Source organism: Triticum dicoccoides, chromosome 5A, assembly GCF_002162155.2.
Source record: "Triticum dicoccoides isolate Atlit2015 ecotype Zavitan chromosome 5A, WEW_v2.0, whole genome shotgun sequence".
Classification (NCBI taxonomy): Eukaryota; Viridiplantae; Streptophyta; class Magnoliopsida; order Poales; family Poaceae; genus Triticum; species Triticum dicoccoides.
Genome location: NC_041388.1, coordinates 256,744,049 through 256,768,539, shown reverse-complemented (window position 1 = coordinate 256,768,539; position 24,491 = coordinate 256,744,049). Strand labels below are relative to the sequence as shown.

The window sequence follows — 24,491 nt, the reverse complement described above, 5'->3', positions numbered from 1 at the left end:
TTGAGACATGCGAACCATGTCTATTGGTGTATATGCATGAAGAAACTCCATGCAAATGGACCGTTTGGACTCACTTGATTTTGAATCACTTGAGACATGCAAATCATACAACATGGTCAAGATGACTGAAAGCCTCGTTTTCAGTAAAATGGAACTAGAAAGCAACTTATTGGAAGTAATACATTTTGATGTGTGCAGTCCAATGAGTGCTGAGGCGTGTAGTGGATATCATTATGTTCTTACTTCACAGATGATTTGAGTAGATGTTGAGTATATTTACTTGATGAATCACGAGTCTGAATTATTGAAAGGTTCAAGTAATTTCAGGGTGAAGGTGAGAGATCGTCATGACAAGAGGATAAAATATCTATGATATGATCATAGAGATGAATATCTGAATTACGAGTTTGGCACAGAATTAAGACATTATGGAAATTGTTTCACAACTAATACAGCCTGAAACACCATAGTATGATGGTGTGTCCGAACATCATAACTGCACCCTATTGGATATGATGCATACCATGATGTCTCTTATCGATAGTTTATGGGTTAGGCATTAGAGACAACCACATTCACTTTAAATAGGGCACCACGTAATTCTGATGAGATGACACCGTATGAACTATGGTTTAGAGAAACCTAAGCTATCATTTCTTAAAAGTTTGGGGCTGCAACGCTTATGTGAAAAAGTTTCAGGCTGATAAGCTCGAACCCAAAGCAGATAAATGCATCTTCATAGGACACCCAAAACAGTTGGGTATACCTCCTGTCTCAGATCCGAAAGCAATAAGGGATTGTTTCTAGAATTGGGTCCTTTCTCGAGGAAAAGTTTCTCTCGAAAGAATTGAGTGGGAGGATGGTGGAGACTTGATGAGGTTATTGAACCGTCTCTTCAACTAGTGTGTGGCAGGGCACAGGGAGTTGTTCCTATGGCACCTACACCAATTGAAGTGGAAGCTTATGATAGTGATCATGAAACTTCAGATCAAGTCACTACCAAACCTCGTGGGATGACAAGGATGTGTACTACTTCAGAGTGGTACGTAATCCTGTCTTGGAAGTCATGTTGCTAGACAACAATGAACCTACGAGCTATGGAGAAGCGATGGTGGGCCTGGATTCCAAAATGGCTCGAGGCCATATAATCCGAGAGAGGATCCATATATGAAAACAAAGTGTAGACTTTGGAAGAACTACTTGATGGTCGTAAGGCTGTTAGGTACATATGGATTTTAAAAGGAAGACAGACAATGATGGTAAGTATCACCATTAAGAAAGCTCGACTTGTCGTTAAGATGTTTTCCGACAAGTTCAAGGAGTTGACTACGATGAGACTTTCTCACTCGTAGCGATACTAAGAGTCTGTTGGAATTATATTAGCATTATTTATGAAATCTTGCAGATAGGATGTCAAAACATTGTTTCCTCGATGATTTTCTTGAGGAAAGGTTATATGTGATACAACCGGAAGGTTTTGTCAATCCTGAAAGATGCTAACAAGTATGCAAAGCTCCAGCAATCCTTCTAAGGACTGGAGTAAGCATCTCGGAGTTGGAATGTATGCTTTGATGAGATGATCAAAGTTTTTGGGTGTATGCAAAGTTTATGAGAAACTTGTATTTCCAAAGAAGTGAGTGGGAGCACTATAGAATTTCTGATGAGTATATGTTGTTGACATATTGTTGATCAGAAATGACGTAGAATTTCTGGAAAGCATATAGGGTTATTTGGAAAGTGTTTTTCAATGGAAAGCCTGGATTAAAGCTACTTGAACATTGAGCATCAAGATCTATATGGATAGATCAAAACGCTTAATGGTACTTTCAAATGAGCACATACCTTGACATGATCTTAAAGGTGTTCAAGATGGATCAGTCAAAGAAGGAGTTCTTGCCTGAGTTGTAAGGTATGAAGTTAAGACTTAAAGCTCGACCACGGCAGAAGAAAGAGGAAGGACGAAGGTCGTCCCCTATGCTTTTGTCATAGGCTCCATACGGTATGCCATGCTGAGTACCACACCTGATGTGTGCCTTGCCACATATTTGGCAAGAGGGTACAAAGGTGATCTAGGAGTAGATCACCAGATAGCGGTCTAAATTGTCCTTAGAGGAATAAGGATATGTTTCTCGGTTATGGAGGTGATAAAGAGTTCGACGTAAAGAGTTACATCGATGCAAGCTTAACACCTATCCGGATAGCTCTGAGTAGAGATACCGGATACATATAATGGAGCAACAATTTAGAATAGCTCCAAGTAGAACAGTTATTTGAAATGGCTCCAAATGTAGCGTAGTAGTTGCATCTACAAGATGACATAGAAATTTGCAAAGTACATACGGATCTGAATGTTGCAGACCCGTTGACTGAAACCTCTCTCACAAGCATAACATGATCAAACCCAGAACTCTTGGGTGTTAGTCACATGGGGATGTGACCTTGAGTGTTAATCACATATCAATGTGAACTGGATTATTGACTCTAGTGCAAGTGGGAGACTGTTGGAAATATGCCCTAGAGGCAATAATAAATTGGTTATTATTATATTTCCTTGTTCATGATAATCGTTTATTATCCATGCTAGAATTGTATTGATAGGAAACTCAGATACATGTGTGGATACATAGACAACACCATGTCCCTAGTAAGCCTCTAGTTGACTAGCTCGTTGATCAATAGATGGTTACGTTTCCTGACCATGGACATTGGATGTCGTTGATAACGGGATCACATCATTAGGAGAATGATGTGATGGACAAGACCCAATCCTAAGCCTAGCACAAGATCGTGTAGTTCGTATGCTAAAGCTTTTCTAATGTCAAGTATCATTTCCTTAGATCATGAGATTGTGCAACTCCCGGATACCGTAGGAATGCTTTGGGTGTGCCAAACGTCACAATGTAACTGGGTGGCTATAAAGGTACACTACAGGTATCTCCGAAAGTGTCTGTTGGGTTGGCACGAATCGAGACTGGGATTTGTCACTCCGTGTGACAGAGAGGTATCTCTGGGCCCACTCGGTAGGACATCATCATAATGTGTACAATGTGATCAAGGAGTTGATCATGGGATGATGTGTTACGGAACGAGTAAAGAGACTTGCCGGTAACGAGATTGAACAAGGTATCGGGATACCGACGATCGAATCTCGGGCAAGTATCGTACCGCTAGACAAAGGGAATTGCATACGGGATTGATTGAATCCTCGACATCGTGGTTCATCCGATGAGATCATCGTGGAACATGTGGGAGCTAACATGGGTATCCAGATCCCGCTGTTGGTTATTGACCGGAGAGTTATCTCGGTCATGTCTGCATGGTTCCCGAACCCGTAGGGTCTACACACTTAAGGTTCGATGACGCTAGGGTTATAGGGAATAGATATACGTGGTTACCGAATGTTGTTCGGAGTCTCGGATGAGATCCCGGACGTCACGAGGAGTTCCGGAATGGTCCGAAGGTAAAGATTTATATATGGGAAGTCCTGTTTTGGTCGCCGGAAAAGTTTCGGGTTTTATCGGTAATGTACCGGGACCACCGGGAGGGTCCCGGTGGTCCACCAAGTGGGGCCACCAGCCCCGGAGGGCTGCATGGGCCAAGTGTGGGAGGGGACCAGCCCCATGTGGGCTGGTGCGCCCCCCCCCCCCCACCAAGGCCCAAGGCGCAAGGGAGAGTGGAAGGGGGCAAACCCTAGGCTCAGATGGGCCTAAGGCCCACCTAGTGGTGCGCCCCCTCTCTCCCCCCTTGGCCGCCCCCTAGATGGGATCTAGGGCTGGCCGCCACCCCTAGGGGTGGAAACCTAGGTGGGGGCACAGCCCCTCCCCTCCCCCTATATATACTTGAGGTTTTGGGCTGCCATACACACGATTCAATCTCCTTCTTGGCGCAGCCCTACCCCTTTCCCTCCTCGTCTCTTGCGGTGCTTGGCGAAGCCCTGCTGGAGTACCACGCTCCTCCACCACCACCACGCCGTCGTGCTGCTTCTGGATGGAGTCTTCCCCAACCTCTCCTTCTCCCCTTGCTGGATCAAGGCGTAGGAGACGTCACCGGGCTGTACGTGTGTTGAACACGGAGGTGCCGTCCGTTCGGCACTAGGATCATCGGTGATTTGGATCACAACGAGTACGACTCCATCAACCCCGTTCACTTGAACGCTTCCGCTTAGCGATCTACAAGGGTATGTAGATGCACTCTCCTTCTCTCGTTGCTAGATTACTCCATAGATTGATCTTGGTGATGGGTAGAAATTTTTTGAATTTCTGCTACGTTCCCCAATATTTAAATCTTTGCCTTAAATAATTCACGGTTCATTCAAAACTTCAACCACATGATCCTTAAAAGACTTCTGTTCTATACAAACATGAAATGGACGCCACCGGCAATGTTCTTTGTCGTTCTATACGAAAAACAAGTCAAGCATCTCTACACGCAAGGATTACATATTAGCATTGCTCTTAGTATAAAAAATGGGCCTAATAAATACCAACTTAGTTTGATATGATTTATAGTCACATTATGTAATAATTAATTTTACCTACTGACATTGCTCTTAGCGATAATAAAATGATCGTCCTCTTACTGCAATTTTACTACCAAGCCAAAATCCAAGGAAAAGATAGCATCTTCAGTGCCAGCCTTTTTTAAATTGTTTAAAAGGGTATTCCTCATGTTATTTTCCTTAGATTCGTTCTTATGGACTGTTGCCCCATGATTCTTTTTTCCTCCAACGGTTTATGTGAAATCTACTTTTAAGAGAACATTAACTTTGTATGCAACCGTGCATGTGACGAGTGTTTCCATGCCCACCGAATAAACTGAAATATACCCATATCCAAAAAAACAAAGAATAAACTTTGTACAAACAATACCTAAAATGTAAACCAGAGTAGTACCAACACAGTGCGCCCGCGTGAACAATAATCGGAGGAAAATAAAGAAAGAAAAACCTGAGTTTTTTTATAAGAACGATTAAGGATTGTTTTTTTTGTTTTTTTGTATTACCTACTCTTGAGTTACAATCTATTAAAGCTCTAAAACCATTATGGTCATCGCTAACCCCACCATCCTTCCCTCACCATGCAAGATAAGAAAATCTCACTCTATTGGCAGTACTCGCACCTACAAAAAACGCCTTTGATGCTACTGATTCAGTGATTCTAACATTGTTTGCCTACTAAAACTCCCAAACACTGCTATGAAGACATGGCAGGCCAGATACAAAAATAATACACTGAGATCATGGAAGAAGAAGTCCCTGCCACCGAGATAAGAAACAATACAGTTAAGAAACATATAGCACTGATTCTGCTTCTCTTATTGAATGTCGCCATGCCTCACATGCTGAAGAAGTTCCACAAGGACAAAAAAGGCAAAACACTAATGATTTACCCACAGGCAGACTAAAAAAAGATTTTCAATTTGTTGCATTGTATTTAGAATGATTTGTTATGTACCACACCTGTACTATTTAACTCTTTGTCATAAATAATTCACGGTACGTTCAAAACTTCAACCGCGTGATCCTTAAAACACTTATGTTCTATAAAAACATGAAATGAACGCCACCGGCAACGGTTTTTGTCGCTCTATATAAAAAACAAGTCAAGCATCTCTGCACGCAAGGACAAAAAGAGCAACTATGACGGATGTAAACATGTTATAAATAACTTTATTGCACAAATGGACCTTGCCAAAACAAATCTACACCCGCAAAAAAATGAAAAAAGATGTGCATGGAATAAAAATAAAAATTGAAGTATTTATTCGAAATATAAACGAGGCTTCCCACGTCGGCGCTAGTTAACCCATACGGTGTCATACACCTGGTCAATAATTATTGGCTCCATTACATAAGCAGATTAATAAATTTTGTTCAACTCAAAAATAGGATGATAATTGATAAGTGATGTCAATATTATGTCATCAATATTGATTTTTTACTTAACACATAACATAATTGTGAGCTCAAGTAGATTTTAGTACTACTGAATATGTCCTAGTAATAGCCATGAGTTGGTGAAAAGTAAATGTTTAACAATAAACAAAGTGAAATTGAATCAGTTTACCTGGCACCTGGTGTGAGTTTGCGTGTAAGTTCTGAACATGCAAGAACGATGTTCTATACTTTCCAAGATTTCATAATCAAGCTTTCCACCTAACTATTTAAAACGTCAATTTCAGCAAGGTACTTTCAGTGATAGGTAAAAAACAATGACATGCATATGCAAACAAATTTATAAGGCGATGAAAAACAAAATAAAATATAGCGTACCCCAACTTGTTTGGGACTAAAGGCTTTGTTGTTGTTGTTGACGATGTAAAATAAAATACCGTTTATATGTACAATTTTTGACTTGTAGCCTAGCAACGTTTTTTCTAATAAATTTGGAAGCTCTTACTCGATTTAGCATGAACGCAGACTAAATTATTACTCCCTCCGTCCCAAAATAAGCGTCTCAACTTTGTATTAATTTTAATACAAAATTGTACTAAGCTTGGGACATTTATTTTGGGACGGAGGGAGTAGTTTACACACCTGATGCTTATGCCCGTCAATATATGTGTTCAATCAGCAAAATCTGCCATGTCCAACCCATATAGTGCTAGAAGGACTAGAAATACAATTGGAATCAAGGCCACTGCGTGACTACTTTAGAGATAAGGCAATACTTGTGGAAGCTATTATCCATATCAAATCTGACTAAAAAAGATAAGATGTCATGTACTCCCCCCTCCGGAATTACTTGTTGCAGAAATGAATGTATCTGACGTATTTTAGTGCTAGATACATCTATTTTTATCCATTTCTGTGACAAGTAATTCGAGATGGAGGGAGTATGAGCTAATACTGTTCTTGAAATAAGAAAGGGGCGGTTCTAGTACAGAAGGGTCAATTTCGCAATGCCAGCAGACATGCCTTATATTACTTACTCTTTTGTGCTTATACAAGAACTAGGTTCCATCAAGTACTACTAATACAAATATATCTCTAGGCTAATAGATCCTACACATATACAAAGAAACAACGAAAGAGGATCGCAATGGTGGAACCAACAAATCAGAACAACAGAAGCCAATATCATTACCACCACTGGCATTCAGGTACCGTATGGGCTAGATAGAAAACAACAGCTACAAAAAGGAGCAAATATGCAAGCAACCGTGGATATCTACACCTCACATTTTTTCTACAAATACATGAAACATCCCCACAAAATTAATCTACACGGCTAAGCACATAATGGTTGATGCAGTGCAAGAACTTGATACAAGCTGGATACAAAAGCAAGATATTCGGCCACACTCAGCTGGACACTCACTGAACAACCTGAATATTGAGTACACTTTAATCATGTCTGCTCCAAAATGTTGTAATTTCAGTACTTAGACGTTTCAGTGTTAGCAATAATGGTGTTGACGTGTAGGATGCTTATCTAAGCAACATAGGCTGTCATTCCAATGCATTGCCAATTTGGCACAAAACTGAAAACTTGTTCGACTTAGCTGAAACCACCTGTGCAGGAAGTTGAACGAGTTTTGATTTGGTGCGCATCTATGATTTTATCGAGAATCTTTTGAAACGCGCAAACTCCCTAAACTCATGCACATTTGTACCGCCCTTACGAGTGACTAAACAACAGATGTCTGTTTTTAAATTAGCTTCAGGTTGCTTTTTTGTTCCAGTCATAGGTTGACAGCTGTCTGTACTAAGTACTCAGTCTAAACTTCAGTTTAAAAAAAGCGTCTGAATCCTTACTCGTTTCAGGTCGGAAAAATGTGCCTCAGCCTTTCTGGTCCTCGAATGTGTAGCGCCCCGTCCTGTACACCTAACGGGCCGCCTAACCACACGCATAGAAAAAAGCTTCCCCTGATAGTGGGCTGGGCTATAGCCCCGACCGCCACTAGTACCCTAGGTCAAAAAGCCCTCCCTTTCCCGTCACTTACCTCCCCTCTACCTGATCACCTTCTTCCTCTCCAAGTATAATAACTAAACAAAGAAAAGAAGTCTTTTTTGAGAGAGAGAGACTGTCAGGCACTTTATTGATTAAGTAACATCATTCTAAAGTACTTCCCAGATACACCAGGGGATTACATCAACAGAAATATTACAAACTGAATGTTCACTATTGCGAGCTAATAGATGTGCCGCTACATTCAAGTCGCGATGAACATGCTTGAAGATACAGCAGCCACCAGAGACTTTATATCAGCTATCACCGAGCCCAACAAAGATAGATCCTGAGCATCAGAATGAATGCATTGAAAGTCAGAGAGAGACAATCAGAATTAAGAAGCACAAACATGTGACCATGATCTCTGGAAAATGTGAACACGCCTAATGGCCAGGCCACTACTTCAGCAAGTTCAGGTGATGTTACGCCTTCAAAACGTTCATTGCATGCCAGCACACAACATCCATGGTGATCACAGATAAAAAACACCCACTCCCAAGCAGCGATTATTGCGAAAATAGTAGTATCAACATTGATACGTACCGTGCCCGCGGTGGTGTAACCCAACGAGGTCTCGAGGTAGAGGACTCACACCTGGAAGAGGACGCAGGCTTGTAACAAAGAAAAGAAATCTGTGGAGGCGTGACGTTAGCTGGCGGGTGGTGGGGAGAGAAGACATGGATGCAACTGCGTGTGATGCTGCTTGCGATGAGTAAAATAAAAAAGCAGCAGGGGAATCAGCTTCCTCGCCGAAATTATCATGGACTAACTAGAATAATGAGGGATAACTGAAAAATATAGATGACTGATGATTCAAAAACATGTAAAACAATGAAAAATACTAAAAAAATGCACACAGCACTGAAACTGAGAAAGAAAATATAGATAGACGGAAAACTGTATGAACAAATTTGCTAAACTAGCTAACAAACCTAACACTAAAGAAATGAGTAGCATGAAAAAGCTAAAGATGACTGAAACCTGAATAAGACTGAAATTGATACTGAACATAACCATGAACTAACCTGCAATGAAGATGACTGAAACTGAAAACTACAAACTGATATATGGCTAAGAATTTTATGACACTTCTGAGATGACAAAACTGAATACAACACAAAGCTGAAGAACATTAACTGACGATACTAAAAATGACACCTAACACTCAACCAAAAACTATAAACTGAATTTGACACCTACGGGTTCAGACACTAGAATGACAGATAAAATGATACCTAACATGATTGAACGAGAAAATGATAAACACATAGACAAACTCTTCCTAGAAAAACTAAAAAAAATGAATAATAATTAATGAAATAACTGCACTGAAAAATGAAGACTAATCAAAAAGATGACTGAAAAACTAAGAACAGAGACTCACCAGATAACTAATTTAAACTACAAGAATTATTAACACATATCAAGTCTAACAAATTTAAAATGAATGCTGAAAATACAGGAATAACAAAATAAACTAAAAATAATAAGCTGAATGGAAACTAAACTAGTTAGAATAATAAATGACTTAACTTAAAACTGATAGACAAGAACAAACACTGACCAAATAACTGAATAGAACTAAAATGAGACACTTAAGATAATGAACAAACACTGACAAAATAACTAATCACTTAACATATAGTTGAAGAGAACTAAAACTGATACTTTGGTTTTTATGTTTCTTTTTACATATACTACAAGATTTTGTTTGTTTTTTCGTTTTTTGGGGGGATTTATTTTTTCGTAAAACGCAAAGTAAAAATATTGAAAGGGTGCGGTCGCAACTGGTCTAGGCGAATAGACACGAGGCGATTTTTTTCTTTTTTGTAAAACACGCATAGTAAAAAACACTTTTTGTAAAACACGCATAGTAAAAAACACATAAAAAAGAGAAAACTAGGATTCGTACTCACACAACCTAACGCTGCTGAATTGCTCCCACTAGCCACTACACGCATCTAACGTTGATGTTATGATGCGAGGCCCGAACATTTAAACCACATAGAGCAGCGCCGAGATTTAAATCATTTTTTGAAGGGCAAACAAATATTGAAAACGTGCAGGCCCGAACAATCTTTGAAATATCCGTTTCTTAAGTGGGAACAATTTTAGAAATTTCTGAATAACTTTTTTAAAATATGAACATTTATTTAAAAACAACCAATTTTGAAAAAGGGAACACCGTTTGAAACATATATATTTTTAAACATGGGAACAAATTTTCCAACCTGATTTAAAAAAAACAATTGTAAGAAATTGTCGTATAATTTTCTGAAATCTTTATGTCATTAATAAAATGTAATACATGTATTTGGCAAAATGTTACGGTGTCACATTTAAAAACTGATACTTAGGAGTACTGATGACTAAAAAGTGAAAATAATCTAGCAAAAAGCAGTGCAAAAAACAGAAAACAGAAAACTTAAAACTTAGGACTTACATGAACATGAGGTTCAAAACAGAAATAATCATCTACTAAAAGACAAGACTCGTGAGAGATAGGACTGAAGAAAGATGCAAATGATAACTAAATATGATAAAATGAGGACTGATACTATTACAAAAACTAATATAAGACTGAGAAGGCAATCTTACAAACTGAGGAACAAAAATAATGAATACAATTGAAGAATAGTAAGAAGTCAGTTGTTCACCTTAGAATGAATACATAGACAAAATGATTGACAACAACATAAGAGACCAGAGCAAGAGACTTAGAGAGAAATGGACAAAATACACTAGAGTGAAGAAAATGAACAAAAGTCACTAGGCCGTGACCACACACGCCTCTAGCCAGCTAGCCGACACCTTAGAATAGTGCACAACGACGTCCACAATTCCATGCTCGTGCAACATTGGCAATCTTCCTACACAAGATTAGCATATGAGAATGGGCCAGAGCTCAACTGACTAGGAACCCCCCAAAAAGGGGAAACTTGACCACCTCAAGCAGTTGAGACTACTCATTGAAGAAAATTCGGCCGGACTACCGCTATTGCATAAGTATCAATACATTCACAGAAAAAATGCGTGTATGAATTGGTTAAGGGGGAATGTATATGTTTAGCAAAACACTAGTGAACAAAGAAAAAGATGGGGTGCATAAGACTACAATTTAAGCTATATAAAGCTGCAATGAAACCTTCTGACTTCTGAAAAAAAATGGTCGAGGAAGCAACAAAAAAAGGTCGAGGGAAGCAACAAGCTTGATGACCGAGAAACAGGGACTTGCGTGATAACAAAAAACATGGGAAATATATAGAGACAATAAAATAAGATGGAACACCTCAAATATGTGATTCAGGGTACTGCTTGTACCAAATTGCTGCAGATTTTCATATGTGCATAATGTAAAACAAGACTACAACATTCATGTACACCATGAATCAAAACAAACACCTAGTAACTAATATATGTAGTATATTATCTTTACAAGATAGCATGACTTTCACATTAAATAAAATTGAGCACATGGTAGCATTTCAGTTCCATCTAGACACAACGAGATCATCACAAAAGCATTGGTGTTGCCTTAGTTTTAATTGGCTGTTGTAGAGAATTGCAAAACTGAATTCCAATAACCTGAAGCAGCAGAAAGGGATTAGGACTTGATTGCTACAGATCTGCAAAACTGAACCCGGATGAACCTATACAATAACAGAGAGAGTTAGGATTTGAGATCTGCTTGTGTTCTAGGGTTCAAGAAGAGAGAGGGACAGACTCACAGACACCAGAATAGAGGGTAATGAGGCGCCATATGAAGAAGGGAGGGGGAGGGGTGTCATGGGAATGGAGGGATGGGCACCATGGGAGGGGAAGGAGAGAGAGAAGGCGCCATGGTAGGGAAGGGCATGCTGGAGGAGAGGGGCAACAAATGGAGAGAAGAAAGGGAGGCGATATCCACAGAGAAGATAATATCTGAAGTTTGACCTCTCCGTCGTCGCCTCGAGCCCACCGTCGTCGCCATGGATAAGGATTGAGGAGGACAGACTAGATCCTCCACGCGACACTGGAAAAAAGCGGGCGCGAAAATGACCCAAAAGGATCCACTAAGACCCACTAAGACAAAGCGGGCCCGAAAAGTTCAGCCACACCAGCGCAGATCTCAGAACTGAATCGAACGACTGAAAATTCGACTTGAAGCCAAAATGAAAACAGACGACTGTTTTTTAGTAAAACTGTAAATATATATCCAGAAGGCACCAGAGTTTTCAAACAATAAAATCCCACAGCCTTGCTATCTTCAGTGTACCATGTGTTTATACTCCGCTTTCAATGATGCTGATGTTGGAAAGATCAGACATACTTGCGAGCAAGATGTGATATCCAAAACACTGATATTTACAACTGAAGATATCAAATATTTACAATATCCTCACCAAAAAAATTGTCAAGGTCGGCGGAGGCTGAGGGTGGCGGCGCGCCAGGCTGTGTTTGCCTCTTCTCACCCATCTACATGCCTCGCCTTGTAGCACCAGACATGTTTTCTTCCAAAACATCGTGACTGTTCTTCTACTTTTGTTGAAAATAGAACCGGTGCTTAATTTTCACAGGCATCGAGGAGAATGCATACCAATGCACCAACACCAAAGAGCAATTTCAGTCCCATCAATTTAAGTTGCACAACAAAACTTGGTCCCATCAATTTCAGTTTCACGACAAAACCGTTGCAACATTCAAACAACTCACCACACGGTACATTGGAATGGATACATCACGCGACAAACTACTAACTTATTCCAACACCTTAAAGCTATTTTTTCCCCATAACCCAGAGAACAATGCCGCCACCGGTTAAGCCGATTCCGACTTGGTGTACATCCTAATGGCGACAGCCAGACCAAGTATGGCCAAGGGGACCAGGAACTGGAGGATCTTGATGATGAACTCAGGGGTCTTGTCTTGGTTGTAGTGTGGTTGCTTCGGCGGAGTGTACTTTGTCCGGGCAGGTATCGTAGCCGTATCCACGTCGCCGACATAGTACTCGTCCAGCATCGCACGGGCGGTGGTGCTGTGCCCGACATCCTCAAAGTCATCAGTTGCGTCCTTGGCTGTAAAAGGGCCCATGTGTTAATGCAAGTTATTAGGCTAAATCACAAGTTCACAACTTCTGCAAGCATGGCATGGCAAGAAGGCGTTACCAGTCGAGGACAACAGTACATCATCACCTCCAGGGTGATCCTCCAAAAACTTGGTCACATCATATACCTGAACATTAGAACACAGTGTCAGTGATTGTTTTTCTCAAGAAGGAACAAAATTTATAACCATTCTCCTCTAAACTAAATTTATAACAATTCTAAGCCTCACTACTGACATAAAAGTAACGGTGTTAATTAAAGAGCATTGCCACATTGCTCCTGCCATATAAAACAAGTACAAGAAGAAAGCAGCCCTTTCAACGTGAATAAAGGCTAATCAAATCTGTCTTTATGCAATATAAGCCTGCTTATAGAGAACTTTCAGGTTCCGAAGAAAGATAAACATAACTACTCTGCAAGGTTTGTACAAAATATGAAAAATTCACCTTAAACTACGCCACTTTGCAAGGCTTAAACAAAAATAAAATGAGTTTTTTTGGGCTAAAATAAATGTTAAAGACTTGCTTTTCATTGGTACACATGGGATAAAGGGTACTGATGAATATAATTTAAAATCTTTATCTTAAGCCAAGACCTAAGTGTTGTTACTGTAAGGCAGATTTTTTGGATGCATAAAACATGAAAAATAAACTATGACAAAAGATTCAGAGTTATGTCCAGAACTCAGATGGAGAATTGGAAAAGGTTAACAAATGTGATTCTTACGGGGGTAAAATATAGTCTAGAGGATGGAGAATGAATCTCAATTGGTCTGGGACCTGAGAGTTTAGTTCTCGTCTGAAAGACTGAAATTGTGGACAACTTTATAGTTGGTCATGTAGTTATGTTCTCGTGGCAACTATGGAACAAGCTTGAGCAACAAACATGGGTCAAAATATCATCTAATCACCGGTAAGTAACCTCTTGTTTTTTCCTAGAAAGGGCAACATAACACTCAAGAACCAAACATGCAACTATTTTTACATAGCAAAAGGTAATTAACTAGTGAATCTACGGTAACCAAAAGGGCAATCCTTTTTGCAAACCAGGTCGAGCAGGATCAACTAGAAGAAGGTTGCACGGCAATATAAACGCAATTCATCGGTTCCGACCTTGTCTGCTGGTCTGGACCGTGGTTGTATCGGTACTCTGGCTTTATGTATATAAAAGCGGGGTGAGAGCCTAGTTTCTTCTGACCACCATCAGAAAATTATACACACTCGCTAAAAGTGTTCGGACCTTGTATATAGCGGGGTACTCAGTAATTTATCGGTTCCGACAGGTGAAAATTCTGGAAGTAAACCAGAGTGTGTAATCTCTCAGGCCAATTCACAATTCAAAGAGGTACCAACTATTTACCCCAGGAATCGCTCGACATGTACTAAACCAAACTGATTCTTCTTCAACATAACCAATAACTCAAGTAATAGTCCGACGGTACTGTGCAGATCTGCCGGCGGATAACTCTAATCGTACCAGGCCAGCACGTAACACGTATCAATTGCTTTGGCAAATCGATTAGGGCATGTTGTGCTGCAAGCTACCAGTATCACGACCCTCCGAGAGAAAGAAAGAAAGACTGAATCTTGGCGTAACAATAATCGCAAGGAAACAATCAGGAGGGGCAGCGGGGAGAAGATGCGTGCGTATACCTTGCCGGCGATGATGAGCCAGCAGTCGTCCTTGGTGTTGTGCTTGGACACCTCCTCCAGTGTCAGCGCCGCCTTGGACATCTTCCCCCTGCTTCTCCTCCGCCTGGTCGAGTTGATACGAGACTGGGATTCGCAGCCGCAGATCCGCAAGAATTCAAGCTGCTGCTGCTACCTGAGAAGAATCCGGCAGGGAAAGGTGGGTGGCGATGCGATACGATGTGAATCTGGCTGGGGATACGATTGCGCTTCTCTCCTTTTTATAAAAAATCGCGAGGAGACGGGAGGAAGCGCTCGGCAACAACCACAAGTCCAACTCCACCCGAATTGCGTTTCTTCCTCGCGTTGTTCTTGGCGTCCCGTTCCGACTCCACCTACCCAAAGTGGCCATCTGGGCTGGGCCAGGCAGGCCGGCACGTTAGCCCGCGTGCCCGGCCCATGGTCGGCCTGGCACGGCACGTGGCCCACTAGGGCCGTGAGGCTGGGCATGTGTGTGCCGGTACAACACGGCCTGTTTACTTTTTTTATTCTTTTCAGACTTTTTTTTGTACATTAGCCTCAAATCAGCACAATAGGCCCAAACAACCCAAAATCAGACGCCCCGGTGGGCTAAATGTGCTGGTGGGCTGACCCGTTTCCTTGCTATGACGTGCTTGGGCCACGGAGTGCAACACGCATGCCGGTCCGGCATGGTCTGTGTAGTTAGCGTGCCTAACCCATATAACCCAGGTCGACACGTATCGTGTCAGCCCATCTGGCCAAGTTTGCACCTATCTAGCCGAACCAAACTATTTGTGTGGGACCTACCTGTCTAGTCGAAGTGAGGGAGGAGTAGACTTTTTTCGTAAAAAAACTAGATTTATTATATATTATAAAGGTTTATAAGAAATACAAAGCACCATAGACATAATAAAAAAATTACATTGAGGACCTTGTGCCACGAACGAGCATTACCGCCCTGAACGAGTCGCCGAGGCGTCGATGTTGCCATGTACCTATCAGAGTCGGCTTGCCCTTGTTGATAATAGCCGAGAAGTCTCCATGCAAGTGCCCCCAAGAAACAGTGCCCCAAAGTCGCAGGCGTCATCATTGAACCCTTGAATCAATCACGTGCCCCAAATAGTCATTAAGGCATGCATGGTATTTCACCATGTCTAATGCAAGAGGACAGACAACCTTCTTGGCTTCGTAAGTAGTCTTAGGCAATTCATTGTCCTTTGGCAAAACCTTTGCAAGGTTTTTTTTGAGAGTACGCCAATAGCGTAACATATTTTTATAGAAGAGAGAATAAGATTTACAAGAGATGCCTTACGAATGGATGCACACATCCATTCTCAGGCAACACCCGGAAACAAACCACACCCAAGATCCTAAGCCTACTCTCTCACGAAACGTGACAACCCAACACCTCCAACTCCGGCCTCAATCCACTCATGCAGCTCACAAAGAATCGCGTCTATCAATTCAATCAAGGAACTCTGTTAACTTCTTCTATTGAATACGCGATTATTCCTTTGTTTCCAGAGGGCCCAAGCCACCACAATCACAAAATGTGTCAAAAGCCCGTTTGTTAGCCTTGACACTCCCCTTCCTTGCTAATAGCCACCAATCCAGCAGATTATCATTCTCAGTCGGCCTCGTGACCTGCAAGTTGAGGGCTTGGAGACCCTCATGCCAAACTTCCCTAGCGTACACACACTGGATCAAAATATGCTCAGCGTTGTCCTCTTCCTGCAGGCACGTGTAACAAGCTAAGGGTCTATCCTGAAGCCCATGCTTAGCACGTCGATCCGAGGTCCAAATGCGATGTTGCACGGCCAGCCAAGCAAAAATCTTGCACTTAAGAAGTGCCCAACTCTACCAGATGCAAGAAGCGAAAGGCACCCTCCGGGTTTCGAGGCAAAGGCGATGATATGTGGATCTCGCAGTGTAACTACCCGAGGGGTCTGGCGGCCAAGAGAAGCAGTCCGGTCTGTTCGGATCACGCTTGATCGTGCTAATAGCCAAGTTGAGGTGCACAAGCTGCATATGCCCAACGAATGTGAGATCACCAGTTACATCCTGCAACCATCTGCCATTGTCCAGACCCTCACTGACTGTGCGTCTGTTCCTCGTGCGAGTAGCCACCATGGCATGGATAAGCGGAGCAATGTCCGCGGCCGCAAAACCGTGAATCCATCTGTCTCTCCAGAACAACACCTTGGTGCCATCTCCAACCTCAATCTTGACTAGGCTATCAAACACTGTGCGGGCTTGTCTGTCCTCAGTCATAGCTAAGCCTTGCCATGGTCTTTGCGGATCCGTCCGTTTCAGCCACTCCCATCTGACTCTTAGTGCGATCCCCTGCAGCTCCAGATTTCTGACTCCCAGACCCCCAAGGAACATGGGCCTACAGATCGTGTTCCAGGCCACCAAGCACTGCCCACCGTTCACCTTGTCCTTCCCAGCCCAGAAAAACACACGCATCCATTGGTCGATTTCCTCCAACACCCAGGCTGGCGCCTCAGCAATCATGAAATGATGTATGGGTTTAGCGGCCACCACAGACTTAACGAGCACAAGACGGCCTGATCTCTGGAGCAGCCCACGTTGCCAGGCCGGGGCGCAACGCTTAGCTTGATCTACCATCGGTTGCCAGTCCGCACGGCTAAGTTGGTGAATTGCGAGCTGCAAACCTAGATACTTGCAAGGAAAAGTTCCCATATTGCATTGCAGCAAAGCAGCCACCCTATCCCTGTCAGAAGCATCACCATGGATCATCACTGCAGATGACTTGAGATAGTTCACTCGAAGGCCCGACGCATCATCGAACATCTTGAGAGCTTCTTTAACAAATCTCAGATCCACCTCAGAAGGCTTGACAAACATAGCCACATCGTTCACATAAATCGAGATCGTCTAGGTAGCAAAGACCCCAGCAATCCTACTAGACACACCCAAATCAGCAGCTTTACTCGTGATCTTAGAGAGGACGTCCATAGCAATGAAAAAAAGGAGGGGGGAGACCGGGTCTCCTTGCCGTAGCCCTTTCAAGTGTTGGAAGCTTTTTCCCGGGATCCCGTTGACAATCACTTTAGTAGATGCCGTCCTTAACAAGATGGAGATCCAGGACAACCATTTGGTCCCAAAACCTTTCTGCTTCATCACCTCGAAGAGGAAAGGCCAAGCGATCGAGTCGAAAGCTTTTGAGATATCAAGTTTCAGAAAGACAGCAGCTTCCTTGCGAGCATGAAGTTTCCTTGCAACTTGCCGAACCAGAAGAAAGTTATCATGCAGGTGTCGGCCACTTATGAAGGCAGATTGATTTACAGCCACGGTCTCTGGCATCCTGCGCTTAACTCGATTCGCCAGCATCTTCGCAAATAATTTTGCAGCACCGTGGGTCAAGCTTATAGGGCGGAAGTCCCCCACGACCTCCGCATCTGGTTTTTTCGGGATCAGGACGATATGAGCACGATTCAACTTGCCAAAACCCCTACCATCCTCCACATATAGCTTCATGAACACTGCCATCAGGTCGTTCTTGATAATGGGCCAAGCCCTCTGATAAAAGGCAGCAATAAACCCATCAGGCCCGGGCGCACGATTAGGCAGCAACTCCTTTATCGTATCCCACACTTCCTCCTCCGTAAAAATTTCGTCCAGTTCGGAAAGGTCGTGTCTATCAAGCTCTAGCAAGTCCAGGTTTAGGTCAGCCTCTCTGGTGGAAGCGCAACCCAGAAGTTGTTGGAAAGCATCCGTAAACACCTCCTCCTTCCTTTGTTGATCCGTGATCAGCTCGTTGTTATGTCTAATGTGAGGGATAAAGTTTTTTGATCTTCGTCCATTAGCCACCGCTTGAAAAAGCTTGGTGTTGGCGTCTCCTTTTCGGATCCAGCGTAGTCTCGATCGCTGTCGGTCAATGGTGCGTTGCAAGGAGGACAGTCCTAACAACGCATGCTTTAGAGTTCCCCTTAGCCATCGTTCCTTGGGCGTGAGCACCCTATCTTCCATGCCCGATCCAGCCTCAAGATGATGTAATTGGCCACCGCCATCTGGGTCTTGATGTGCCCTGTCTTCCTTTGCACCCAAGCTTGTAGAGCTGCAGCGGTGTTGCGAAGGAGGGAGTCCAGCCTCTTATAGGGGTCAACAATACTATCCTCACACACCCAAGCCTCCCTAACTGCCTCCTCGAAGCCCTCTAGTCTCGTCCAGTACATCTCAAAGCGAAATCTTTTCTTAGAGCAGAACGGGGCCAACATGGTGAGATGTAGGGGGGGCATGATCAGAAATAATGGAGGAGAGGGCTTGTAAAAGGACATCCGGGAAACTCAGTTCCCAATCAACTGAAACGAGCACTCTGTCAATCTTGGTTAGAACCAGTTGTTCCCTCTCGTTAGTGTTGGAAATATGCCCTAGAGGCAATAATAAAAGCATTATTATTATATTTCCTTGTTCATGATAATTGTCTTTATTCATGCTATAATTGTGTTATCCGGAAATCGTAATGCATGTGTGAATAACAGACATCAACATGTCCCTAGTGAGCCTCTAGTTGACTAGCTCGTTGATCAACAGATAGTCATGATTTCCTGACTATGGACACTGGATGTCATTGATAACGAGATCACATCATTAGGAGAATGATGTGATGGACAAGACCCAATCCTAAACATAGCACAAGATCGTATAGTTCGTTTGCTAGAGTTTTCTAATGTCAAGTATCTTTTCCTTAGACCATGAGATCGTGTAACTCCCGGATACTGTAGGAGTGCTTTGGGTATGCCAAACGTCACAACGTAACTGGGTGACTATAAAGGTAGACTGCGGGTATCTCCGAAAGTGTCTGTTGGGTGACATGGATCAAGACTGGGATTTGTCACTCCGTATGACGGAGAGGTATCACTGGGCCCACTCGGTAATGCATCATCATAATGAGCTCAGAGTGACCAAGTGTCTGGTCACAGGATCATGCATTACGGTACGAGTAAAGTGACTTGCCGGTAACGAGATTGAACGAGGTATTGGGATACCGACGATCGAATCTCGGGCAAGTAACATATCGATAGACAAAGGGAATAGCGTACGGGGTTGATAGAATCCTCGACATCGTGGTTCATCCGATGAGATCATCGTGGAGCATGTGGGAGCCAACATGGGTATCCAGATCCCGCTGTTGGTTATTGACCGGAGAGTCGTCTCGGTCATGTCTGCTTGTCTCCCGAACCCGTAGGGTCTACACACTTAAGGTTCAGTTACGCTAGGGTTGTAGGGATATGTATATGCAGTAACCCGAATGTTGTTCGGAGTCCCGGATGAGATCCCGGATGTCACGAGGAGTTCCGGAATGGTCCGGAGGTAAAGATTTATATATGGGAAGTCCTGTTTCGGGCATCAGGACAAGTTTCGGGGTTATCGGTATTGTACCGGGACCACCGGAAGGGTCCCGGGGGGTCCACCGGGTGGGTCCACCTGTCCCGGGGGGGCCACATGGGCTGTAGGGGGTGCGCCTTGGCCTAATGGGCCAAGGGCACCAGCCCCACATAGGCCCATGCGCCTAGGGTTTATGGGGGAAAGAGTCCTAGGAGGGGAAGGCACCTCCTAGGTGCCTTGGGGGGGAGGGAAACCCCCCTTGGCCGCCGCACCCCCTAGGAGATTGGATCTCCTAGGGCCGGCCACCCCCCCTTGGCCCTCCTATATATAGTGGGGGAGAGGAGGGACTTCATACCTGAACGCCCTGGCCTTTGGTTGCCTCCTTCTCCCTCTCCAACACCTCCTCCACCTCCATAGTGCTTAGCGAAGCTCTGCCGGAGTACTGCAGCTCCATCAACACCACGCCGTCGTGCTGCTGCTGGTGCCATCTCCCTCAACCTCTCCTCCCTCCCTTGCTGGATCAAGAAGGAGGAGACGTGGCTGTTCCGTACGTGTGTTGAACGCGGAGGTGCCGTCCGTTCGGCGCTGGTCATCGGTGATTTGGATCACGTCGAGTACGACTACATCATCACCGTTCTATTGAACGCTTCCGCTCGCGATCTACAAAGGTATGTAGATGCATCTAATCACTCGTTGCTAGATGAACTCCTAGATGATCTTGGTGAAACGAGTAGGAAAATTTTTGTTTTCTGCAACGTTCCCCAACAGTGGCATCATGAGCTAGGTCTATGCGTAGTTCTTCTTGCGCGAGTAGAACACAATTTGTTGTGGGCGTAGATTTGTCAACTTTCTTGCCGTTACTAGTCCTTTCTTGCTTCAGCGGTATTGTGGGATGAAGCGGCCCGGACCAACCTTACACGTACGCTTACGTGAGACCGGTTCCACCGACTAACATGCACTAGTTGCATAAGGTGGCTGGCGGGTGTCTGTCTCTCCCACTTTAGTTGGAGCGGAATCGATGAACAGGGTCCTTATGAAGGGTAAATAGAAGTTGACAAATCACGTTGTGGCTTTAACGTAGGTAAGAAAACGTTGTTGCTAGAACCCTAATTCAGCCACGTAAAACTTGCAACAACAATTAGAGGACGTCTAACTTGTTTTTGCAGCAAGTGGTTTGTGATATGATATGGCCAAAGTTGTGATGAATGATGAATGATCTATATGTGATGTATGAGATGTTCATGCTATTGTAATAGGATTCACGACTTGCATGTCGATGAGTATGACAACCGGCAGGAGCCATAGGAGTTGTCTTTATTCTTTTATATGACCTGCGTGTCATCAAGAAACGCCATGTAAATTACTTTACTTTATTGCTAAACGCGTTAGCCATAGTAGTAGAAGTAATAGTTGGCGAGCAACTTCATGGAGACACGATGATGGAGATCATGATGATGGAGATCATGGTGTCAAGCCGGTGACAAGATGATCATGGAGCCCCAAGATGGAGATCAAAGGAGCTATGTGATATTGGCCATATCATGTCACGTTTATTATTTGATTGCATGTGATGTTTATCATGTTTTGCATCTTGTTTACTTAGAACGACGGTAGTAAATAAGATGATCCCTCACAATAATTTCAAGAAGTGTTCCCCCTAACTGTGCACCGTTGCGAAAGTTCGCTGTTTCAAAACACCACGTGATGATCGGGTGTTTTATTCAGACGTTCACATACAACGGGTGTAAGACAGATTTACACATGCAAACACTTAGGTTGACTTGACGAGCCTAGCATGTACAGACATGGCCTCGGAACACAGAAGACCGAAAGGTCGAGCATGAGTCGTATAGAAGATACGATCAACATGAAGATGTTCACCGATGTTGACTAGTCCGTCTCACGTGATGATCGGACACGGTCTAGTTTAACTCGGATCATGTAATACTTAGATGACCAGAGGGATGTCTAATCTAAGTGGGAGTTCACTAATAATTTGATTAGTTGAACTTAATTATCATGAACTTAGTCTAAAATCTTTGCAATATGTCTTGTAGATCAAATGGCCAACGTAGTCCTCAACTTCAACACGTTCCTAGAGAAAACTAAGCTGAAAGACGATGGCAGCAACTATACGGACTGGGTCCGGAACCTGAGGATCATCCTCATAGCTGCCAAGAAAGATTATGTCCTACAAGCACCGCTTGGTGACGCACCCGTTCTCCCTGCGGAACAAGACGTTATGAATGCTTGGCAGGCACGTTTCGATGACTACTCCCTCGTTCAGTGCGGCATGCTTTACAGCCTAGAGCCGGGGCTCCAAAAGCGTTTTGAGAGACATGGAGCATATGAGATGTTCGAAGAGCTGAAAATGGTTTTCCAAGCTCATGCCCGGGTCGAGAGATATGAAGTCTCCGACAAATTCTTTAGCTGTAAGATGGAGGAAAACAGTTCTGTTAGTGAGCACATACTCACTATGTCTGGGTTGCATAACCGCTTGACTCAGCTGGGAGTTAATCTCCCGGATGATGCGGTCATTGACAGAATCCTCCAGTCGCTTCCACCAAGCTACAAGAGCTTTGTGATGAACTTCAATATGCAGGGGATGGAAAAGACCATTCCTGAAGTATTTGCTATGCTGAAATCAGCAGAGGTAGAAGTCAGAAAGGAACATCAAGTGTTGATGATCAATAAAACCACTAAGTTCAAGAAGGGCAAGGGTAAAAAGAACTTCAAGAAGGACGGCAAGGTAGTTGCCGCGCCCAGCAAGCAAGCTGCCGGGAAGAAGCCAAAGAATGGACCCAAGCCCGAGACTGAGTGTTTTTATTGCAAGGAAAGTGGTCACTGGAAGCGGAACTGCCCCAAATACTTAGCAGACAAGAAGGCCGGCAAAACCAAAGGAGCTGCGGAATAAACGGAGACTGGCGAAGGACGAGGTGACGATGCGCGTCGGGAATGGTTCCAAGGTCGATGTGATCGCCGTCGGCACGCTACCTCTACATTTACCTACGGGATTAGTTTTGAACCTCAATAATTGTTATTTTGTGCCAAGTTTGAGCATGAACATTGTATCAGGATCTCGTTTAATTCGAGATGGCTACTCATTTAAATCCGAGAATAATGGTTGTTCTATTTATATGAGAGATATGTTTTATGGTCATGCTCCGATGGTGAATGGTTTATTCTTTATGAATCTCGAGCGTAATGCTACACATATTCATAGTGTAAGTACCAAAAGATGTAAGATTGATAGTGATAGTCCCACATACTTGTGGCACTGCCGCCTTGGTCACATAGGTGTCAAACGCATGAAGAAGCTCCATGCTGATGGACTTTTAGAGTCTCTTGATTATGAATCATTTGACACGTGCGAACCATGCCTCATGGGTAAAATGACCAAGACTCCATTCTCAGGAACAATGGAGCGAGCAACCAACTTATTGGAAATCATACATACTGATGTGTGCGGTCCAATGAGTGTTGAGGCTCGCGGTGGCTATCGTTATGTTCTCACCCTCACTGATGACTTGAGTAGATATGGGTATGTCTACTTAATGAAACACAAGTCTGAGACCTTTGAAAAGTTCAAGGAATTTTAGAGTGAGGTTGAGAATCAACGTGACAGGAAAATCAAGTTCCTGCGATCAGATCGTGGAGGAGAATACTTGAGTCACGAGTTTGGCACACACTTAAGAAAATGTGGAATAGTTTCACAACTCACGCCGCCTGGAACACCTCAGCGTAATGGTGTGTCCGAACGTCGTAATCGCACTCTATTAGATATGGTGCGATCTATGATGTCTCTTGCCGATTTACCGCTATCTTTTTGGGGGTATGCTTTAGAGACTGCCGCATTCACTTTAAATAGGGCTCCGTCGAAATCCGTTGAGACGACACCGTATGAATTATGGTTTGGGAAGAAACCTAAGCTGTCGTTTCTAAAAGTTTGGGGATGCGATGCTTATGTCAAGAAACTTCAACCTGAAAAGCTCGAACCCAAATCGGAAAAATGCGTCTTCATAGGGTACCCAAAAGAAACTATTGGGTACACCTTCTACCTTAGATCCGAAGGCAAGATCTTTGTTGCCAAGAATGGGTCCTTTCTGGAGAAAGAGTTTCTCTCGAAAGAAGTAAGTGGGAGGAAAGTAGAGCTTGATGAAGTATTGCCTCTTGAACCGGAAAATGGCGCAACTCAAGAAAATGTTCCTGAGGTGCCAGCACCGACTAGAGAGGAAGTTAATGATAATGATCAAGATACTTCTGATCAAGCTCCTACTGAAATTCGAAGGTCCACAAGGACACGTTCCGCACCAGAGTGGTACGGCAACCCTGTCTTGGAAATCATGTTGTTAGACAACGGTGAACCTTCGAACTATGAATAAGCGATGGCGGGACCAGATTCCGACAAATGGCTAGAAGCCATGAAATCCGAGATAGGATCCATGTATGAGAAC

At 43.3% G+C, this 24,491-nt stretch overlaps 1 protein-coding gene and 1 long non-coding RNA gene across 5 annotated transcripts; both read right to left on the bottom strand.

The window, feature by feature from the left end:
• Positions 1-8,023: 8,023 nt before the first annotated feature.
• Positions 8,024-11,965, bottom strand: LOC119300872. Of its 4 annotated transcripts, XR_005146809.1 has the most exons (3): positions 11,681-11,960; positions 11,538-11,602; positions 8,024-10,822 (listed from the first exon to the last, which is right to left on the bottom strand). It is a non-coding gene; the product is annotated as an uncharacterized LOC119300872 (long non-coding RNA). The 4 variants fall into 4 exon arrangements; XR_005146810.1 differs by having other exon boundaries at positions 8,024-10,818; positions 11,538-11,965; XR_005146811.1 differs by having other exon boundaries at positions 8,024-11,602; positions 11,677-11,965.
• A 578-nt stretch (positions 11,966-12,543) lies between these two features.
• Positions 12,544-15,027, bottom strand: LOC119300871 (cytochrome b5). The gene is made up of 3 exons (XM_037577769.1): positions 14,689-15,027; positions 13,097-13,163; positions 12,544-13,006 (listed from the first exon to the last, which is right to left on the bottom strand). Exons 1-3 carry the CDS (start codon positions 14,767-14,769, stop codon positions 12,750-12,752), a joined length of 405 nt encoding a protein of 134 aa, XP_037433666.1. The 5' UTR covers positions 14,770-15,027; the 3' UTR covers positions 12,544-12,749.
• Between the last annotated feature and the right edge of the window lie 9,464 nt (positions 15,028-24,491).

What these genes read in the sequence shown, in the direction of transcription:
- LOC119300871 (XM_037577769.1), bottom strand. Translation starts at nt 14,769, where the DNA reads ATGTCCAAGGCGGCGCTGACACTGGAGGAGGTGTCCAAGCACAACACC. An exon ending in GGCTCATCATCGCCGGCAAG is followed by an intron (nt 13,164 to 14,688) that starts GTATACGCACGC and finishes TCTAATGTTCAG; the next exon opens with GTATATGATGTGACCAAGTT. An exon ending in TGTACTGTTGTCCTCGACTG is followed by an intron (nt 13,007 to 13,096) that starts GTAACGCCTTCT and finishes GCCCTTTTACAG; the next exon opens with CCAAGGACGCAACTGATGAC.